This window comes from Mytilus galloprovincialis, chromosome 6, assembly GCF_965363235.1.
Source record: "Mytilus galloprovincialis chromosome 6, xbMytGall1.hap1.1, whole genome shotgun sequence".
NCBI lineage: Eukaryota > Metazoa > Mollusca > Bivalvia > Mytilida > Mytilidae > Mytilus > Mytilus galloprovincialis.
The window spans coordinates 90,665,009-90,682,473 of NC_134843.1; the positions used below are offsets into that span (position 1 = coordinate 90,665,009).

Here is a 17,465-nt window from a genome sequence, read left to right on the forward strand (position 1 = left end):
TTATTTATGAATATAGAAGTCGTATTGACTGAACATCGGTGTATAACCTTCAATTTTAATAACAAAGTGATGATGCGTAATAATAATGACAAAACATATCATCTCCTGAATAACTGCACTTACATATACAAACGAAAGTACATACATACAACTGATCTGCATGCCTAATTTCATGTCCGTTCAAAATGTCATAAAAAGGGCTTGTTAATAGTTCACATATGTGTTTCAAATACCAGATATTACAACAAATATTACATACTTTTTAACTGTAAGAGCTATGAATAAAGCAAATACTACTAGTGACCTGTCAAATATTGGAACCGTTCATTTTCTAACCGATTATGCGTGGTTCCAAGAAAAGGGATATAGACGATGAGAAAATAATAGGTATCGGATTTGTAATTGGAATATCGATTGGATCAGCATTAATTGTTATCATGTTTCTACTATGGGGTGTCTATTTGTTAAAGACTAGAAAAGTACCCTGACAGTCGAAAGGGTCCGTCATCTTAACATATATGCTAGATGAAACTTTGACACTATTATCTGTAAATAAATGTAGTGCATGATTTACTTAAAACTTTACGGTTTATTTAAGTTTTTCTTGATTGACTTAAACGCAAGTTATCAACTTTGAAATAAATAAACAAAATTATTCAGCATATTTTAGTCAGTTTCTGTAGTTATCTAACACTATTCATAAGGATATCAGATATAAAGCTTTCTTGAACATATCGACTCTGGTAGATTGTATACGGTGCATATTTTTTTAATTCTTACAAGTAATGACCAAAAGATTTCACATTCTAAGAAAACCAATTTAATCAAACCAATATGTAAAATTGTTACTGAATAGAAGTATTGCGATGTTTACGGTATAAAAGCAATAGTGTTTGTATCTGTGTTTATTCTATATCAAAGTATATACATGTAATCAGCTCTTTATTTCTAATACAACAATTACAGAAATTGCATTACCCCATATAACTTTTGTAAAATAAAGTCATGTCTAGGTATTTTTACGTTGTGACTGGTATGTGTGTCAAAAATACTTACTTTGTGCTTTTCATACTCAATACTGTTACAACCAGTTATGTTCACTCATCGGGAACACCCGAGCTCCCCAACTCCGTTTTTTTTTTTGTGTGTAAAATTATGCTATTCAAACTAAATTAGTTTAGTTTGAATGTGTAATGTTCTGTTGAGTGTTGTACAATGATAAATTATTGCCTATTTATTCATTGTGTAGTTGTTAATACATTTAGTTGTTGTTCATTATAATTGTTTCATTTGCGTATTTTCCTTTGGGTATCCGACACCTCTTGGTTTCAATTGATGGGTTGACTTAAAATATGTTTATAAACAGAATGAAAACAATTGAAAACAACACTTTTAAACTTTCGAAGAGTGAGAACGTGCGAGTCTGAATTCTGATATATTATACTAGTTCATATAAAGAAAAACATGATAACGCTTAAAGAAGTTCAGTTGTCAAAAGTATATGCAATGATTTGTTTTTAACTACACTCCCACCCTCCAAATTATAATTAGTTCGAGCCCCGTACGTGCATGTGTGTTCAACTTCAGTCTTCAGCAATCAGGATTACTAGTTTTCTTCCCGAAAGTCGATGGTTTTCTCCAGGGACTCCCTTAAAATAAAAAAAAATAAAATTTTGCATATTGAACGTAATTGAAGATAGATGAAGTACTAACAATCAATGCATGCAGTTATATATCTTAAAATAAAAATAAAGTAAGCCATAATTGATTATCTAGTGTTTATCATATCCTTGTATCCGATACGTAAGTACTAACATCCGTATCATTTTGATTGCTACATATTTCTGAAATAAGTTAGTAAAGAAAACCTCCTTGCCAGGTCAAGTAATTTTACCATCATGATTTCAGTTGATATTGCGTTATAATTTAGTCCACGGACAACGGACACGAAACAACGACAAAAGGTTGATATGATTTTAAGGTACAGTAGCTAAGGTTAACATTCGTTCAATATGCAAAAAGGCGTGGGAAAACATTTGTGTTGACGCCAGTGATAAATCTTGCAGTATGTCACGGTGATAATGCATCCCTCAAGTGAATATTACATATGGTATAAACATCACTGATGAGAATATCAATGAAAAATGACAATGAAATAAAAGTGCAAGAGTTAAACTACCGTCCTACTAATATTTGTACAGGTAATGATGTATTTACGTTACAAGAATTTAAACCACTGTATTAAGTGACCTTATTCAGTCAGGATCCTACTTCGTCAAAATTATCTCCCCATTACGCCAGTTCATTTTCACAATCGTAGAAATGGAAGCATTTGTAGGGATGACGCGCTACCAATTTTGCTCTTGGAAACCGATAAATTTATCAACATTGCACCAGTACGATCCTTACATGTCAGTTGCATTTTATAAGAGAAATGTATCAACTCGCTAATGAGCATCAGTTAATGATTTTGTCTGCATTGATTCAACTTAAAACTATTGTCTGATCGGTTGTCAGGTGGAATTTTCGAAAATTCATAAACATTTAAAAAAAATTCTAATTAAATATTTCGTGGAAGGGCAGACTAGATTTTTTTAGTGGTTGAAGACTATAAACCCTAGTTATCACACACACAAAATTATAATTTTTCGAAGATATGCATTTTCATCATCCAACTTGAAAGACTGTCGTCAAGTACTTTTAGTAAAATAATAGCTATTCGAACTTTGATTTTGTGATTCATTAGATAGGTATTTCATTTGACCCATATATTTCATCTTTTAGTACTGTGATTTTTATAAGTTATAAAGTCAACCTGTAGCTTTGATATATAAAAATGATAGAATCTGAAGCGAGACGGTGTATGAAATATTCTTGTTTTGTACGATATCAAGACAAATTATTCAACTCAAACACGCCCTAACATAAAAAGGTGCACTCGAGTTTCTCTTTTCGATACTATTGTTACCCATTTTTTGGAATTTTTTCTTGAGTCACAAAAAAAGAAGGTGAGACACGAAAATTACTGAACTAAAAGATTGATATGTTTTCCGTCCGTGGTAAAAAAAAAAAATAAGAAATTGGAGGATATGCATTTTATACATCCAACTTGAAAGATACCCATGTCGTCGACCTGATATCTAATTGTTCTGCTTAGCTATGTAGTCTACTAGATAAATTGAAAACTTATGCAAATGGTGTTTTTAAAATATAACACTTTGTTATTGAGAAGAAAATTGTAATTTTGTTTGTTTCTTTTAACTTTTAAATTTTTTGTCACTATAGTAAACATTACAGTACACATTTATTGCCTTCTCTAACAAAGAGCTTCAATTCTTTTGTTCTATTTCAACCGGGTTTCCGACTGTATTGTACCTGTTCGAATAGATACAAATATTTGTAAAAATTTACTCGACTTTTTTTACAAATCACGTCCAACAGAAGTATTGTTTATATTGTTTTTTCGTTAAAATAACTATTTATTGGATTTTGCAGTTTCGTGATTCCTTTCAAAACAAAAAATCATTTTTATTTTATTTATTCTATCCATTTTTGAAGGTTGGGGTTCTGAAAAGATGTTTTCTGCAACAACAAGTCAGTGTGCGTATTTTTCAACTTATTGATGGAAATCTAAAAATGGTTTTTGTAGGATGGACTGTACAATCATTCATCGTTAAAATTTTGAATTTCGAAAATAACCATTAAAACAAACAGAAAAAAAGATAGATTTGCCTAAAAAACACACTTTTTAACAAGACACACAAATAGATATATACCTATATGGCCTCACTCCCTGAACTGTTTATAACGTTCCTTTATGATTGTTTCCAGATGTACAGAGTTGATTTTATATTACAATGATAACATGACTTCAGTATGTGAATTGTGAGAACTTTAAAAACCGTATTTTGACTTATTAATAAACTCATCATAGATACCAGGACTGAAATTTTGTATTGTCGCCAGACGCGAGAAAATTAGTGTCAGTTGAAAACAAATCTTTACGACCAATGTAATGATTTCAGCCTCCAAATTGTGAACTTTCCATTTCTATGTAGCAACATTCCAGCAGCGCCTGCATACGGAGTATATATCTCCCAATTTATATTCCCACGCTTGTATTTCCTATCATGATTCCCTTGATCCCTACAGTCCCCTTCCCTTTATCCGAATATGACCTACCGAATTAGACTATTTACCGGATTTGTAATAACATGAGAAACACGACGGGTGCCATATGTGGATCAGGATCTGTTTACCCTTCCGGAGCACATGAGATCACCCCCAGGTTTTGATGGGGTTCGTGTTGTTCAGTTTTTAGTTTTCTATGTTGTTACTTGTGTACTATTATTTGTCTGTTTGTCCTTTTCATTTTTAGCCATGGTGTTGTCAGTTTATTTCTGATTTATGAGTTTGACTGTTCCTCTGGTATGTTTCGCCCCTCTTTTGTCTACGAAAAACTCGTCAATGAGCTTGAATAAAAATTAGTTAAAATTACCAAATAAAGATAGAATTTGAAAAGCATTGAGAACCAGAAATTCCTAAAAGTTTTGCCAAATATTTCTACGGTAATCTATTCCTGTGGCAGAAAATATCAAGTTTTGTCAACAGTTAATTTATAAATATGACCATATCAATAATAATTCATACCAGCACAGAAGTGCTGAATTTTGAGCTAAATGGCGAATTTATTTGTGACGTTGTACAGTTTTGTAGTAATTTTGGGGTAAAATTAAAAGTCCCAAAAACATTTTGAAATTTACTCACTACGAAATACATAATAAATCTGAATTGATATGACTTCAATTCATGAGGGAAGTTTGACCTGCTGTAAAACCATGATCAACCCATCACAAGTTCTTGATGTCTCAAAGATTTGAATATAATATGCGTAAAAAAGAAACTCTGAAACGTCATAATTAATTCGATTAAAAAACCTATTTAACAGCAGAAAAATCAGGTTGTTTATCGACAAAAAAAAACGAACGAGAAACCAACGTTTTTGAATTGGGCCATTCCAGTTAATTTCTGATAGGTGGGGATGGATGGGAAGATTTTTTTTATACGTATCAGAAAAAAACATCATGAAAAACTACTTATCAGATCTAGAAATGTAAGACCTATCAGATGTCGAGTTTCTGTTCATATTGAGTGGATGGGCTTTCTTGGGAAAAATGACCTATCAGAATTTTTTACTGCAAGGATTGTACCCATCAGAATTTTAAATACAATACCAGATAAAGAATGATACAAAACTGTCTACATTTCAAAGCACCCCTAAGATCTGACATAGGCATTTTTGTAACCCCTTAGATGTAATTATTTTTAATTATCTACTGATACAAGACCCTCAGAAGTTTTTTGCGTATAAGTGTACTTGTCAGAGGAAAAAAACCCAAAATTGCACCCTTAAGATGTATAAATTTTACACCCCTCAGAAAGGACCATCCATCCCCCTTTAGCAGATATTAACTGGAATGGCCCATTTGACAGCAGATAACTGAATTGGTACATTATAAGAACCTCTTTTATCTATTAAGTTCAGTAAGAGTATTTGATGCATAACCATTTATGATAATTCTTTATCAATGACATAATGAAGGGCAATATTTTAATGTAAAACGTTGTACACTTTAACTATCATAGTTTTTATTTTAAATGGTTCACCTGTTTATCTAAAAATACATGTATTTGAATATCAAAAAGGAATTCAAGATTTTGAATAAACTCATCAGAGATACCAGGATTAAATTTTGAATTAACGTCAGGCGCGCGATTCGTCTACAAAAGACTCATTAGTGAAGCTCGAATCCAAAAAAGTTAAAAAGGCCAAATAAAGTACGAAGTTGAAGAGCATTGAGGACCAAAATTCCTAAAAGTTTTGCCAAATACAATTTAATGTTAACTACAAACAACGAGCTGGTGCTTTATAAACTCGTCAAACATACTTTCATAAAATAATTATTCTATTATAATTTGATACGCCAGACATGCGATCCGTATACATCAAAGTGATCATCGATGTTCGAACTGAACGATTACAAGGTTACATCTATGTTCGAATTAAACCATTACAAGGTTATATCGGTGTTCGAATTAAACAATTAAACGGTTACATCGATGATTGAACTGAACAATTACACGGTTACATCGATGTTTGAACTAAACAATTACAAGGTTACATCGATGTTCGAATTTAACTATTACAGGGTTATATCGATGTTCGAATTAAACAATTACAAGGTTATATCGTTGTTCGAAATAAACATTTACAAGGTTATATCGATGTTCGTACTGACGAATTACATGTTGATATCAAAAACTACGGAAAAGTACTTCAAATCAACAATCCCCATAAGATTTTGTCACTGTGACATTTTCCAAAAGTTAAGTAAACCTGGGATTTGAAAAAATCTTAGTGCTTTGAATAATGTTAACATTTTATGAACACAAAAAAACATCAGTATCAACAAAAGTTAAATTTAGCACTAGAAACAAAGCGCATACAAGAATAAAACAGAAGAAAAGAAGAAGAAAATGGGGTATGAGTACCAATGAGACAACTCTCCATCTAAGTCACAATTTGAAAAAGTCGACCATTATAGGTCAAAGTACGACCTTCTATGAACAGCAAGCTATAAATGACCCAGAAAATGATAAGTATAAAACCATTCAAACAGGTAAATCAACGGTTTAATATGTACTAAAAAACGAAACACAATATGTTCCTGACTTAGGGCAGGTGCACACAAATGCAGCGGGTTTAAACATTTTATTAGGCGTCAAACTTTAGCCTTACCTAAAACAATAGTGTAATATTACAATATAAAAAGACGCATAATAAAATATCAATTGAAATGGCTTAATTAAACTTAACTTAATCAAAAGACATATTAACAAAACAAGTAAACATAAAACGTTTAATCCCGCTGCAATTGTTTACACCTGCTCTAAGTCAGAAATCTGATGTTCAGTGGTTGTCATCTGTTTATGTGGTTCATAAGTGTTTCTCGTTTCACGTTTTTGTATAGATAAGACCACTGGTTTTCCCGTTTGAATGGTTTTAAACTAGTAATTTTGGGGGCCTTTATAGCTTGCTATTCGGTGTGAACCAAAGCTCCGTGTTGACCTATGGTTTTCTTTTATAAATTATTACTTGGATGGAGAGTTGTCTCATTGGCACTCATCCCACAACTTCCTGGAATTATACACTGAACGAATAAGTTTGTTCTTATATGACACCATCTGAATATAAAAATAATAAAAAGGTGGGAGGAGGTGGTGAGATGTAAAACAATACTAGAAAGATAACTATAAAATCGGACAAAATACCGTTGAATAGATTTTAAAAGGAGGGACGAAAGATACCAAAGGGACAGTCAAACTCAAAAATCGAAAATAAACGGACAAGCCTTGCTAAAAATGAAAGAAGACAAACAGACAAACAATAAAACACATAAAGAATAAGCAACACGAACCCCCCCCCCCCCCCGCCAAAAAAAAATCTAGGGGTGATCTCAGGTGCTCCGGAAGGGTAAGCAGATCCTGCTCCACATGTGTCACCCGTCGTGTTGCTTATGTCATAACAAATCCGATAAATAATCTAAATCGGTAAGTCACATTCATGAAAGGGAAGGGGATTGTAGTTACGACGTAATGAACATATCCGATATCATTTGTAAAACGGTTATTCCATAACGGTCAACCAACTCGTGATGGCGTCCGTAAAATTTACGAAGGGATGATTTCAACTTCACCATTTAGAACGCTTGGTTTAATAGCTTCACAGTTAAATAAAAATATTTTATTGAAAGGGGTACATAAAATACGGAAATATTTTTTACAAAACGAATTAATGTGTTGTTCGTAGTGCGAGAACATAAGGGTAAATGTATCTTCATATAAAAAGGGTGACTAGCTACAAGATAAAAAAAAATATGATTTTTTTTTCAATCATTATTGAAAGTGAAATAGTGAAATGATAATTCGCTTTTAGCAGCCAGTACATTTATGGTCCAATTGAAGATTACTGGTGAACAATTGACCTAAATAAATCCGTATTTATTTGACCTTCAATTTAACCCCTACGCTAGAGATGGATTACGCATGCATTGTGCATGTTCAGTAATTATAAGAAAAAGAATGTCAATATTGAAAGTGAAACCAGGGTAAATCATTTATTGACCGATTCGATCAACAAAAACATTTAAAGGTAAAAACGATAGTTAACTGATTTGTTTCACCTATAAAATGAAATCAAGCAAACATAGTCAAATCAAGTTGCACGAGATAGCTATCAATTATTTCTTTTATGTTTTCTGTTCATATCATGTAAAATGACCGTCGTTATTTTTGGGAGATCATGTTGATAGGTAACTAGATGGCGTCTTAACAAAAATACACGTGACATTCTTATATATGTTATCTGATATATGCTTTGTTAACTGTTTACTTCAGACTAATTGTATATTGGATATGTGTTTAAGTATGTTAAAATGAATGTGATTTTAACAGATATTACCCTTTAGATACTTATGACTTCAGACCTTCTTTTCTTTTTTTCTGTTTATTCTTGCTACACAATTCAATTCTAACAAAATATGAAAACCACACTTAAATAATTTAATGCTCTCGGATTTATCTTCTTCGGGAAAACTTTGAGTCTAATATTTAAAAGACAATTGCAAAGATTATTAAAATCTAAACAGTTAAAGTGCTATAAACCTGGTACCTTTGATTCATCTGCATGTCTCTATTGAGTGTTTACACCACTGGACTGGGTCGATGCCACTGTTGGTGAACGTTTCGTCCCCGAGGGTATCACCAGCCCAGTAGTCAGCAGTTCGGTGTTGACATGAAAATTAATAATATGGTCATTTGATAAATTTCCTGTTTACAAAATTATGAATTTTTCTAAATACTAAGGATTTTCTTATCCCGGGCATAGATTACCTTAGACGTATTTGGCATAACTTTTCGGAATTGTAGGTCCTCAATGCTCTTCAACTTTGTACTGCTTTGGCTTTAAAACTATTTTGATCTGAGTGTCACTGATGAGTCTTGTTTAGACGAAACGCGCGTCTGGCATATTAAATTTGAAGCCTGGTACCTTTGACAACTAATATGACCAAAAAGGATCTTAAATAATAGCAAAATCTCTTGGTTGTAAAATTTCGTTCCTTTTTATTTGTAAGACAATTTAAAAGAAATGGCATGTTATTACAGAAGTATTGACTACTGAGCTGGTGATCCCATTGGGGACTGATAGTCCATTTGCAGCATTAATGACTCAGTATTGTTAAAATTGAATTCAACACTTAATAATTGCATCCGTCCGAAGCACTCTTCTGGATTTGTCTTTATTAGGAACGCTCAAAACAGATCATTTAAAACCCAAGAATGTACTAGAACATAACCAGTTGGAGAGCTAAACGATAAAAAAAAAACTAAAATAATAATCAAATCCATCTAAAGAGGACTTTCCATGAGGAAATCTTAACCTTAGTTTTTCAATAAACGGTTAAAAAAAAGGTTTTCAATTTGCTTTTTTTCACATAGAGATACGGATGAACATAACATAAATTTTCTTTATTCTAAAGTCACTATATTTTAATAACGCTAAAACTATCGTTTTCCTTACTTCAATGCCTACAGAATACTAAATTGATATTTATATTTTAAAATACATGTATATGATAAATGTCAAAAGAGTGTAATTTTAACATGTTTTTAATACATTTTTATTTACTTCATCTTACGCACTTCGGAAAAACCAAAACAATAATAAGTTCGTCTACACTGATAAAAAGTGTTTAAAGACAAATTAATTTGATATGATAAATTATTATGTTTTGTTATTCATGAACTTTGTGGTTGTTTTGATCAATTAAATCTGCACAATTAGCTATATATAGGAGTGCAAGTTTCAAAATTGTATTCCTAAAATTATAACGATATCAGGTAAGTTTATACATCTTCATACTGTATGTAAGGTTAGTGTGAGCATAATCGTCTTGTTTCCATAATCTCGCACTATACTGTTTCAAAACCTTTGTATAATAACCTTTATTGGTATATTTTGTTTCTGCATTAGATGCGCATTTCGCAATACAAGACTTTGCAATGATGTTCGAAGCCAAGATATTTAAAAATCAAGAACTTATTTAACAATTTTATTTAAAAAATGTTGTTTTTTATGAACAGCTGATAAGCCAAATAGGAAAATGACCTAAAGAAAAGCCAAAGACAGACTAGGAATGAGATCTTGCCATGATTGGCATATATTCTTGAAATGTATGTAATTTCAAGGCGCAAGTTCAGCAACATATTTTAAAAAAAACATGAAATCACCTTTTCGATGCCATATCGTCAAAATACATCGTTTTTTGTCTTTCAAATTTCATGTTTAGATATAGGAACACATGCATTGCTTGCTATATTTTGTAATGCATGTACCACCACTATTTTAAATTGGATGTAAAGGTTGAGAAAGGTTGGATATATTAATTGATATAGTGAATAATGTTCAAATCATACCAACTCATACCAGCCTTCACTTATTTTGTTGAAGGTGGGCAGGTTTAGTCTAAATCAGACATGTTTAACCATCAACTATTTAAACCTTTGTTGAATATCAGAATCCTTTATGTCGATGAAAATAGCTTGGTAGTTCAGCCTCACATTAATATAAGTTTGACCTAAACTAAAAGTGACCATATGCAAAAAGGTCAATATGAAATAAAGATTAATAGAATCTACTGTATGTTAAATGATCGTAATTGCTTATATGACCGTGAATGCTAAGTAACTCAATATTATGGAAAATCAAAATCTTTTATTGTCATGGTAAGTTAAATAAGTTTTCCGTTCTAATTACTTTTCCACGTGCAAAACGTTATCTGAGGATGTAATTTTCAATCTTTTACTTATGTGTAGATAGCAATATAGTATCGGTACGATCACAACCCAAGCACACCAGCTATTAATATAGGTCTTTACTTTCCTGTCATATCAGTTTTCAATGCAACCGGAAGTGGTTTACCCGAACGTGTGTTTCTAACAACACACTGTTTTCCCGGTTATGTAGGTTTGTTGTGCAAGTTATAAATTTAATCAGAATGTGGCTGTTTTTATATTCCTATTCATTCTGAGACGTTGTAAAAACAAAAACGCGCGTTTCTTCTACACAAGACTCATCAGTGACGCTCAAATCAAAATAGTTCGAAAGCCAAATAAGTAAAAGTTGAAGAGCATTGGGGACCCAAAGTTCCAAAATGTTGTGCCAAATACGGCTATGGTAATCTATGACTGGGATAAGAAAATTCATAGTATTTCAAATTATTAATACCTTTGCAAACAGTAAATTAAAAAAAATAACCATATAATTGATATTCATGTCAACACCGAAGTGCGTACTACTGGACTAGTGATACTCTCGGGGACGAAACGTCCACCAGCAGTGGCATCGACCCAGTGGTGTTAATACTAAATAGAGACATGCAGACGTTTTTTTATGTGAGTCATTTAACTTATTATTTTAGATCTCAAAACAACTACTTGGGCACAATCATATGTTGCAATAGAGATATCTAAAGTAATTGATAGAATATTGAAATACAGTCGGTCTGTGTGTACTTGTTGGTTGAGGTGTTACCAAAAATAATTCTACGATTATTCAACGAAAATTATTAGGACCGCTTCAAATTTTTCAATTGATGTACTTCTTGTTGATAATAAGTGTGTTTTGTAGGATGTGGTGTGTGTTTGCTTTGGTGTTATCTCTGCTTGTCTTCGGAAATGTTGACGCCAGAGGGGGTTGCAGATGTAAAGGAGAGGTACTCAACCATGAACAAGAATACTTTTGTAATGCTGATTTTGGTAAGGATTTAATCTAAACACATACATAAATACTTCTCAAATATGTAAACAATGTGTTGGGTAACCCTCAGTTCCACGAATGCACTTTGAAATCAAAATTAAACTTTCAACAGAACAACACAAGACCTTGAAATAATAGGGGAAAAACTTATCATATGGAAAACCCTATATTATCCTCAGTCTATAGCCAAATTTCAAAAATTCAAGGTCTAGTTATTGCAGAAAAAATTAAAAATCCATATGACTCAATCTAACTTCATTTTCTAACAAAAGGAAAACAACTTTACTGTGTCGTGCTTCTAAATGTGTTAACTTTAAAGTCATATGCATGGTGAAAGTTTGTATTTCTAACTTCTGAATCTTACGTCAGAACAGCCATGAAAAGTGTAACGACATCACAAATATATTCAAATTTTCTTCATGTTTAATGTATTTTTCACTGTTTATACTTGCTTAATTAAAATCAAAATGTCCTCTCAAATTTGTATTTAGTTATTCAATTCTATTAAATGTACATACACATCCTCATAAAAGCATAATAAATCATAGTTTTACAAACTAAAATTTTTGGCAAAACAAACAGAAGACGAAATATATGCTGTGTCACAAATTCTTATAATTTAATTTTCGATGTAACGCGTCTTCTGATTGGCTGACGTTGTTTTGTTTATCAGTTCAGAGACATAATTTTGTCTTGTGATCGTTACGTCATTAACGTTTTTTCATGGTTTACTCCGGTTTAAAATGGAATTTAGAATTAAATTGTAAGAAATGACTGTGATATCTTTTTCTGTCTATTCGGCAGTGGTTATTTAGTATTTTTTTTTATGTTATTTCTCGATAGACAGAAAAAAAATTACAGTTATTCCTTAAATATAAAATCCAGATTAAACAAATGATACATAGTATCTAGTAATGTTTTTTTTAAACAACTGTAATAGTTAAAACTTCACTGAATTTCTATCATTCAATTTTTTTTAATTCAAAATCCGATATTTAATAAATCACTTCGGTTTCCAAAAACTCATAATAGTGCTTTATTAATGCATTGTTAAAAATACTCCATACCAAATTAGATATCCTCAAACGTTCATAAACCGACTGGTTAAATAGCAATTGCCAAATGACTTACACTCAAAAATACATGACCGTAACTGGTAAAATACCCCATACAAAATGACTTAATGTACATAACCCCAACCTTTCCTAGTGCCTTCATTTCATGTCATGTCATGTTTCTTTTATATATTTTATGAATGTTGTGTTGTTTTTCTTTTACAGTATTTTACTCAAAAGCTCCTTAGATCTTGTGTTGCATATTTGTACTTAAATGCCGAATCAAAATAAAGTTTTCTTATCTTCTTATCTTATCTTATAGTAATTCGAGTGACTGTTCTGCGTCAAAAGAGATTGAATTACAATCGTGGTACCAAATATTTTGTGAGGGTTACTGAAGCCTTCAAGGTAAGTAATGTCTCCTAGTTATACATGCAACATGCGCAACAACAATTTTCTTGTATATTGTTGTATGATTATTCTTTAAAACCCCCTGTTGAAAAGACAACATGGTAGCTACTGGTAGAATCAACAAAACAAATCAAAGAAAAAATCCAAATATCCAGTTAATTGCTAATCGCTACTGAACTGGATAATACAGTTATGCTGTATCTAAGAATCATGAAAACCTTAACTGCCATCAACAATTAAAGAAAATGTACGAAGAAAGAACTCTGGTTGAAGACCTCCATCATCCTCAAATATAAACAGAATTAATGAGCATTACAAAATTTTATGCTTAAAATCTGCAAAAATCTAATTGCATTCAATCTTTTAGAAAATGATACAATGGTTTTCCCATATTTAAGATTATTACATCAAGCACTCAGTCTCAAGAAACCATGAAGAAAATCAGAGAGAGCAATTCTGAAAAATAGTTTACTCAATTATGACCCCCTATTACTAATGAGTATAAACAGGAAACAGATCAAGACATGGCTGCAACCATGACTTAATAAATTGTAGTAAACATAACAAATATTGATAATATATAAAGAAATCTAAAAAAAAAAAAAGGTAAATGCGTGTTATAGACTTTAAGCGTTTTTATATATTTTAGAGCAATCTTTATAAAGGAAAGGAAACTACTTTAATAACCGGCACTGCTGCTCAATGTGGTGTAGTCTTGGATGGAAAAGACTTCCTTGTAACAGGTACGCAGTTACAGCCTAAATGTCAAAACTGCAATATGATTGATTGCGTTGCATTAAATTCGGAATATGATTTCCTTACCTTTGTGCATATGTGGCTTTTTTATTACTTTTATTTTTTCCCCTTAAAAAATGTTTGGCAGCCATTTTATTGACACCCTATCCTCCTTTCACACAGGCCAATTTTCAAATTATCAACTTCAGCAGAAAGACAAAAACGTATTTCAATTGATCAATTGCAACTAAAGGAGAAATTTGTGAAGTATTCGTCAATAAAACAACCATAAACAACTTACATATATATATGAAAATTTTTAATATTTTCTGTAATGAAGACGATCACCCGTTTCTGTGGCTTCTTCTTTAATCATTAATTGTCTTAAAAATAGTATTGACTTATTGTAATTCAATCAATTTTTAATCGGATTGTCATTTTACTCTTTAATAGGAAACATTGAAAATGGACGAAATACATTATCTTCATGTAATAGCTGGATCGCAAGTTGGAATTCCTTGACCAAATTGGAAAGAAGGACTCTTAGAACTGGAGGTTATGCTAAAACATGTACTAACAACTGTGATGTAAGTCCTTAACTTAAGCTATGTAGGTGTACTTACAGAGTTAATAATACATATATCTTTCGAAATGTTCATTTGCAATTTTCTACTACATGTATAAGGAAGCAGTCTTTTATTAAACGGTAGTTCAAAAACAATACGTTTTATGTCATAGCATTTTCATATACTATTTTTTCTAAATCTAAGATTTTAATAAATAAACCTTGATATATATATAGGCAAATTTTAGTTATCATTTAGTTAATTCAAACCTAAAGACAAATCCGTCATTAGTCATTCTAGTAGGTTGACATCGGAAAAACAGAGAGGAGGGTTCCATTGAATAAATATTCATAATTGTCAATCATAATGTTAAAATAGCCTTTTTAAAAGCGTTATGTATTTCCGGTCCTTTGAAAAAATGGAAATTGTCAAGTTTCTTTGAATTCGGTAGAAAATTTACACTTTTCCTTGGTTGATTAGTTAGCCATAACTTTCTAGTTGTTGTTTATTCGTTCACATTTTTTGATTTCTGATTATTCTATTTCCATAAATGCGCATTGTTATTCAATTAATTTTTATTATTCATTTAGAAATTTCTTGAGTTTAAATTTGTAAAAATCTCAATTACTTCGCTGTTAGTTTTGTTTTAAATTTTTATATGCTTACTTAAAATGGATATTAAATATTCATTATATTAAAAACTTTCAATTAAAGAAATATTCCTTTTAATCCTATAGGTTGCAGTAAGATGCTCTAAAGGAAACATTAACTGCTGTGGTGTATCCCAAGCACCATGCCGAGGAACCACATGTAGCAGAATCTATGGCAGAAAATGCGGATGGACTTCCTGTTATTGACGTTACGGTTTTCCGTTAACGAAATAAAGCGTTAAGAACCAAATTAAAATCTTATTGTGAAATTATTTGCATTATGAAAAAAGATCATTATAACAAAAATGCAAATGTTTATCATAGGTATTGTTCTGACACTGCTTGGTTAATTATAGATCTATTAAGTTAATACATACAGTTTTCAACAATGAACAAAGAGCTACATATATATAGTAGTTAGTCGGCTCTAAATTACCCCGACTCTAGAAATGCTATGTAACAAAACTAATATATATATATATATATATATATATATATATATATATAGTGTCTAAAAATAGCAACAATCAACATTCAATCTATCTAGGTGTGGATCAGTTTGTAAATAAACTGATGCAGTTACTAAATTAAATTATATAAGTGTCTAAGAATGTAACTTTAACACACTAATGAGTGTTATAAAATTAGTTGTTATATTTTATATATTATTCACGCAATATTTCGCTAAACAAATTAGCTTCATCGGGCGTGTGCATCTATCTAGGTGAAATCGGATGCATGACAAAAAAATATCTTTGTAGCTTGACGTTTTTGTGTAAAAGTTTAAAATATTGATTGATGGGGTATATACAAGATATTTTTGCCGTTTATTGTACATAACAATTTTTAAATCTAAACAAATAGTTGTTTTAGTTAAATAGAATGAAATTCATGATTTATTCCTTTGGTTTTGGATAGAACTGCTTTTCATCCCTCTCATTAAGTCCATCAGGTTCAAGAGTACGTAGCTGATGCATCCAGAACCTTTCTCTCTGTTTTCTCCTTTCGGAGTCCCAATTTTGATTTACCTCAATTATTTGAAAGGTGATATTATCAAAAGTATGTCCTGTTCTTAAGAGGTGTCTCGTAATTGGACAGTTTCTTCCTTTTGTATAGAACGACCGGTGATTGTTAAGTCTGATGTTGAATGTAGTTTCTGTTTCACCAACATACTGCAGCGTGCAAGTTCCACAAGTAAGAATATAAATACTATTTTCCGTTTTGCAATTAGATCTTACATATATGTTGTATCGCTGCTTTGTTACTGTGCTGCTAAAAGAGTGGTCAGTGTTGGCGGCTTTACAGCACTTACAATTGCTTCTACCGCATTGTTTGTAACACCCAAATTTAGAAGTTTCTTGTTTCTTTACTTTTGATGTCACAAGTATGTCTTTGAGATTTTTGGGTCTGCAATAGCCAATAACAGGAGGTGATGGAAAAATTTCTTTTAAGGAAGAATCATTTTCGATAAGACGCCAGTGCTTTCGGATAGTAGATGAAATATTTGTCAAATCGGGATGGAAGGTTACAACAAACGGAATTCTATTTGCACGGGTCGTCTTATCTTTGTATTCCATGAGGCTAGCTCGATCTTTTTCTTGGGCTTTATCAAAAGCGTCTGTGATGTTTTTGGTTTTATATCCTCTTGATTTCAGCTGTGTTTTTAGTTGTCCCAAACGATAGTTAAGTTTGGATTCCGAGGAGCAAATTCGCTTTAGTCAGTTGGCTTGACTGTAAGGTATACTCCTGGAGCAGTGTTTCGGGTGACAACTTTTTGGAGAAAGGAACTGGTGTTTATCAGTTTTCTTTGTGTGGAGATCAGTTGTCATGATCCCGTTTTTTACAAATGTGGTGGTGTCGAGAAAAGCAATTTTCTCGCTTGAAAATTCAGATGTAAATTTAATTGAGTGATGGAACTGATTACAATGATCTAGGAAATCTTGCAAATGTTCTGCAGTATCGTTCCATTTCATGTCAATATCATTAATAAAACGGAGCCATGACAAGGGTTTGTATGGCACACTTAAAAGGATGCGTTCTTCGAGATCCCCCATAAAAATGTTGGCAAAAGAAGGTGCCATTTTTGTTCCCATACTAGTTCCGTCAATCTGTAAAAAGTGCTTGTCGTTGAAAATAAAGTTGTTATTTTCAAGTACTAGCTTGAGCAATT

At 31.7% G+C, this 17,465-nt stretch overlaps 1 protein-coding gene across 2 annotated transcripts; it reads left to right on the forward strand.

The window, feature by feature from the left end:
• Positions 1 to 1,856: 1,856 nt before the first annotated feature.
• LOC143078411 (tissue inhibitor of metalloproteinase-like) lies at positions 1,857 to 15,551 on the forward strand. Of its 2 annotated transcripts, none has more exons than XM_076253283.1 (6): positions 1,857 to 1,981; positions 11,750 to 11,877; positions 13,256 to 13,341; positions 13,994 to 14,087; positions 14,533 to 14,666; positions 15,383 to 15,551. In XM_076253283.1, the coding sequence occupies exons 1-6, from the start codon at positions 1,971 to 1,973 to the stop codon at positions 15,500 to 15,502; spliced, it is 573 nt and encodes a 190-aa protein (XP_076109398.1). In that variant the 5' UTR covers positions 1,857 to 1,970; the 3' UTR covers positions 15,503 to 15,551. The 2 variants fall into 2 exon arrangements, 1 of the variants encoding a protein (XP_076109398.1); XR_012979211.1 differs by lacking the exon at positions 1,857 to 1,981 and adding an exon at positions 9,942 to 9,960.
• The last annotated feature ends 1,914 nt before the right edge of the window (positions 15,552 to 17,465 follow it).

Excerpts from the sequence above, each read along its gene's own strand:
- LOC143078411 (XM_076253283.1), top strand. Across the intron at positions 11,878-13,255 it reads CTTTTGTAATGCTGATTTTG|TAATTCGAGTGACTGTTCTG; the intron begins GTAAGGATTTAA and ends CTTATCTTATAG. Across the intron at positions 14,667-15,382 it reads CATGTACTAACAACTGTGAT|GTTGCAGTAAGATGCTCTAA; the intron begins GTAAGTCCTTAA and ends TTAATCCTATAG.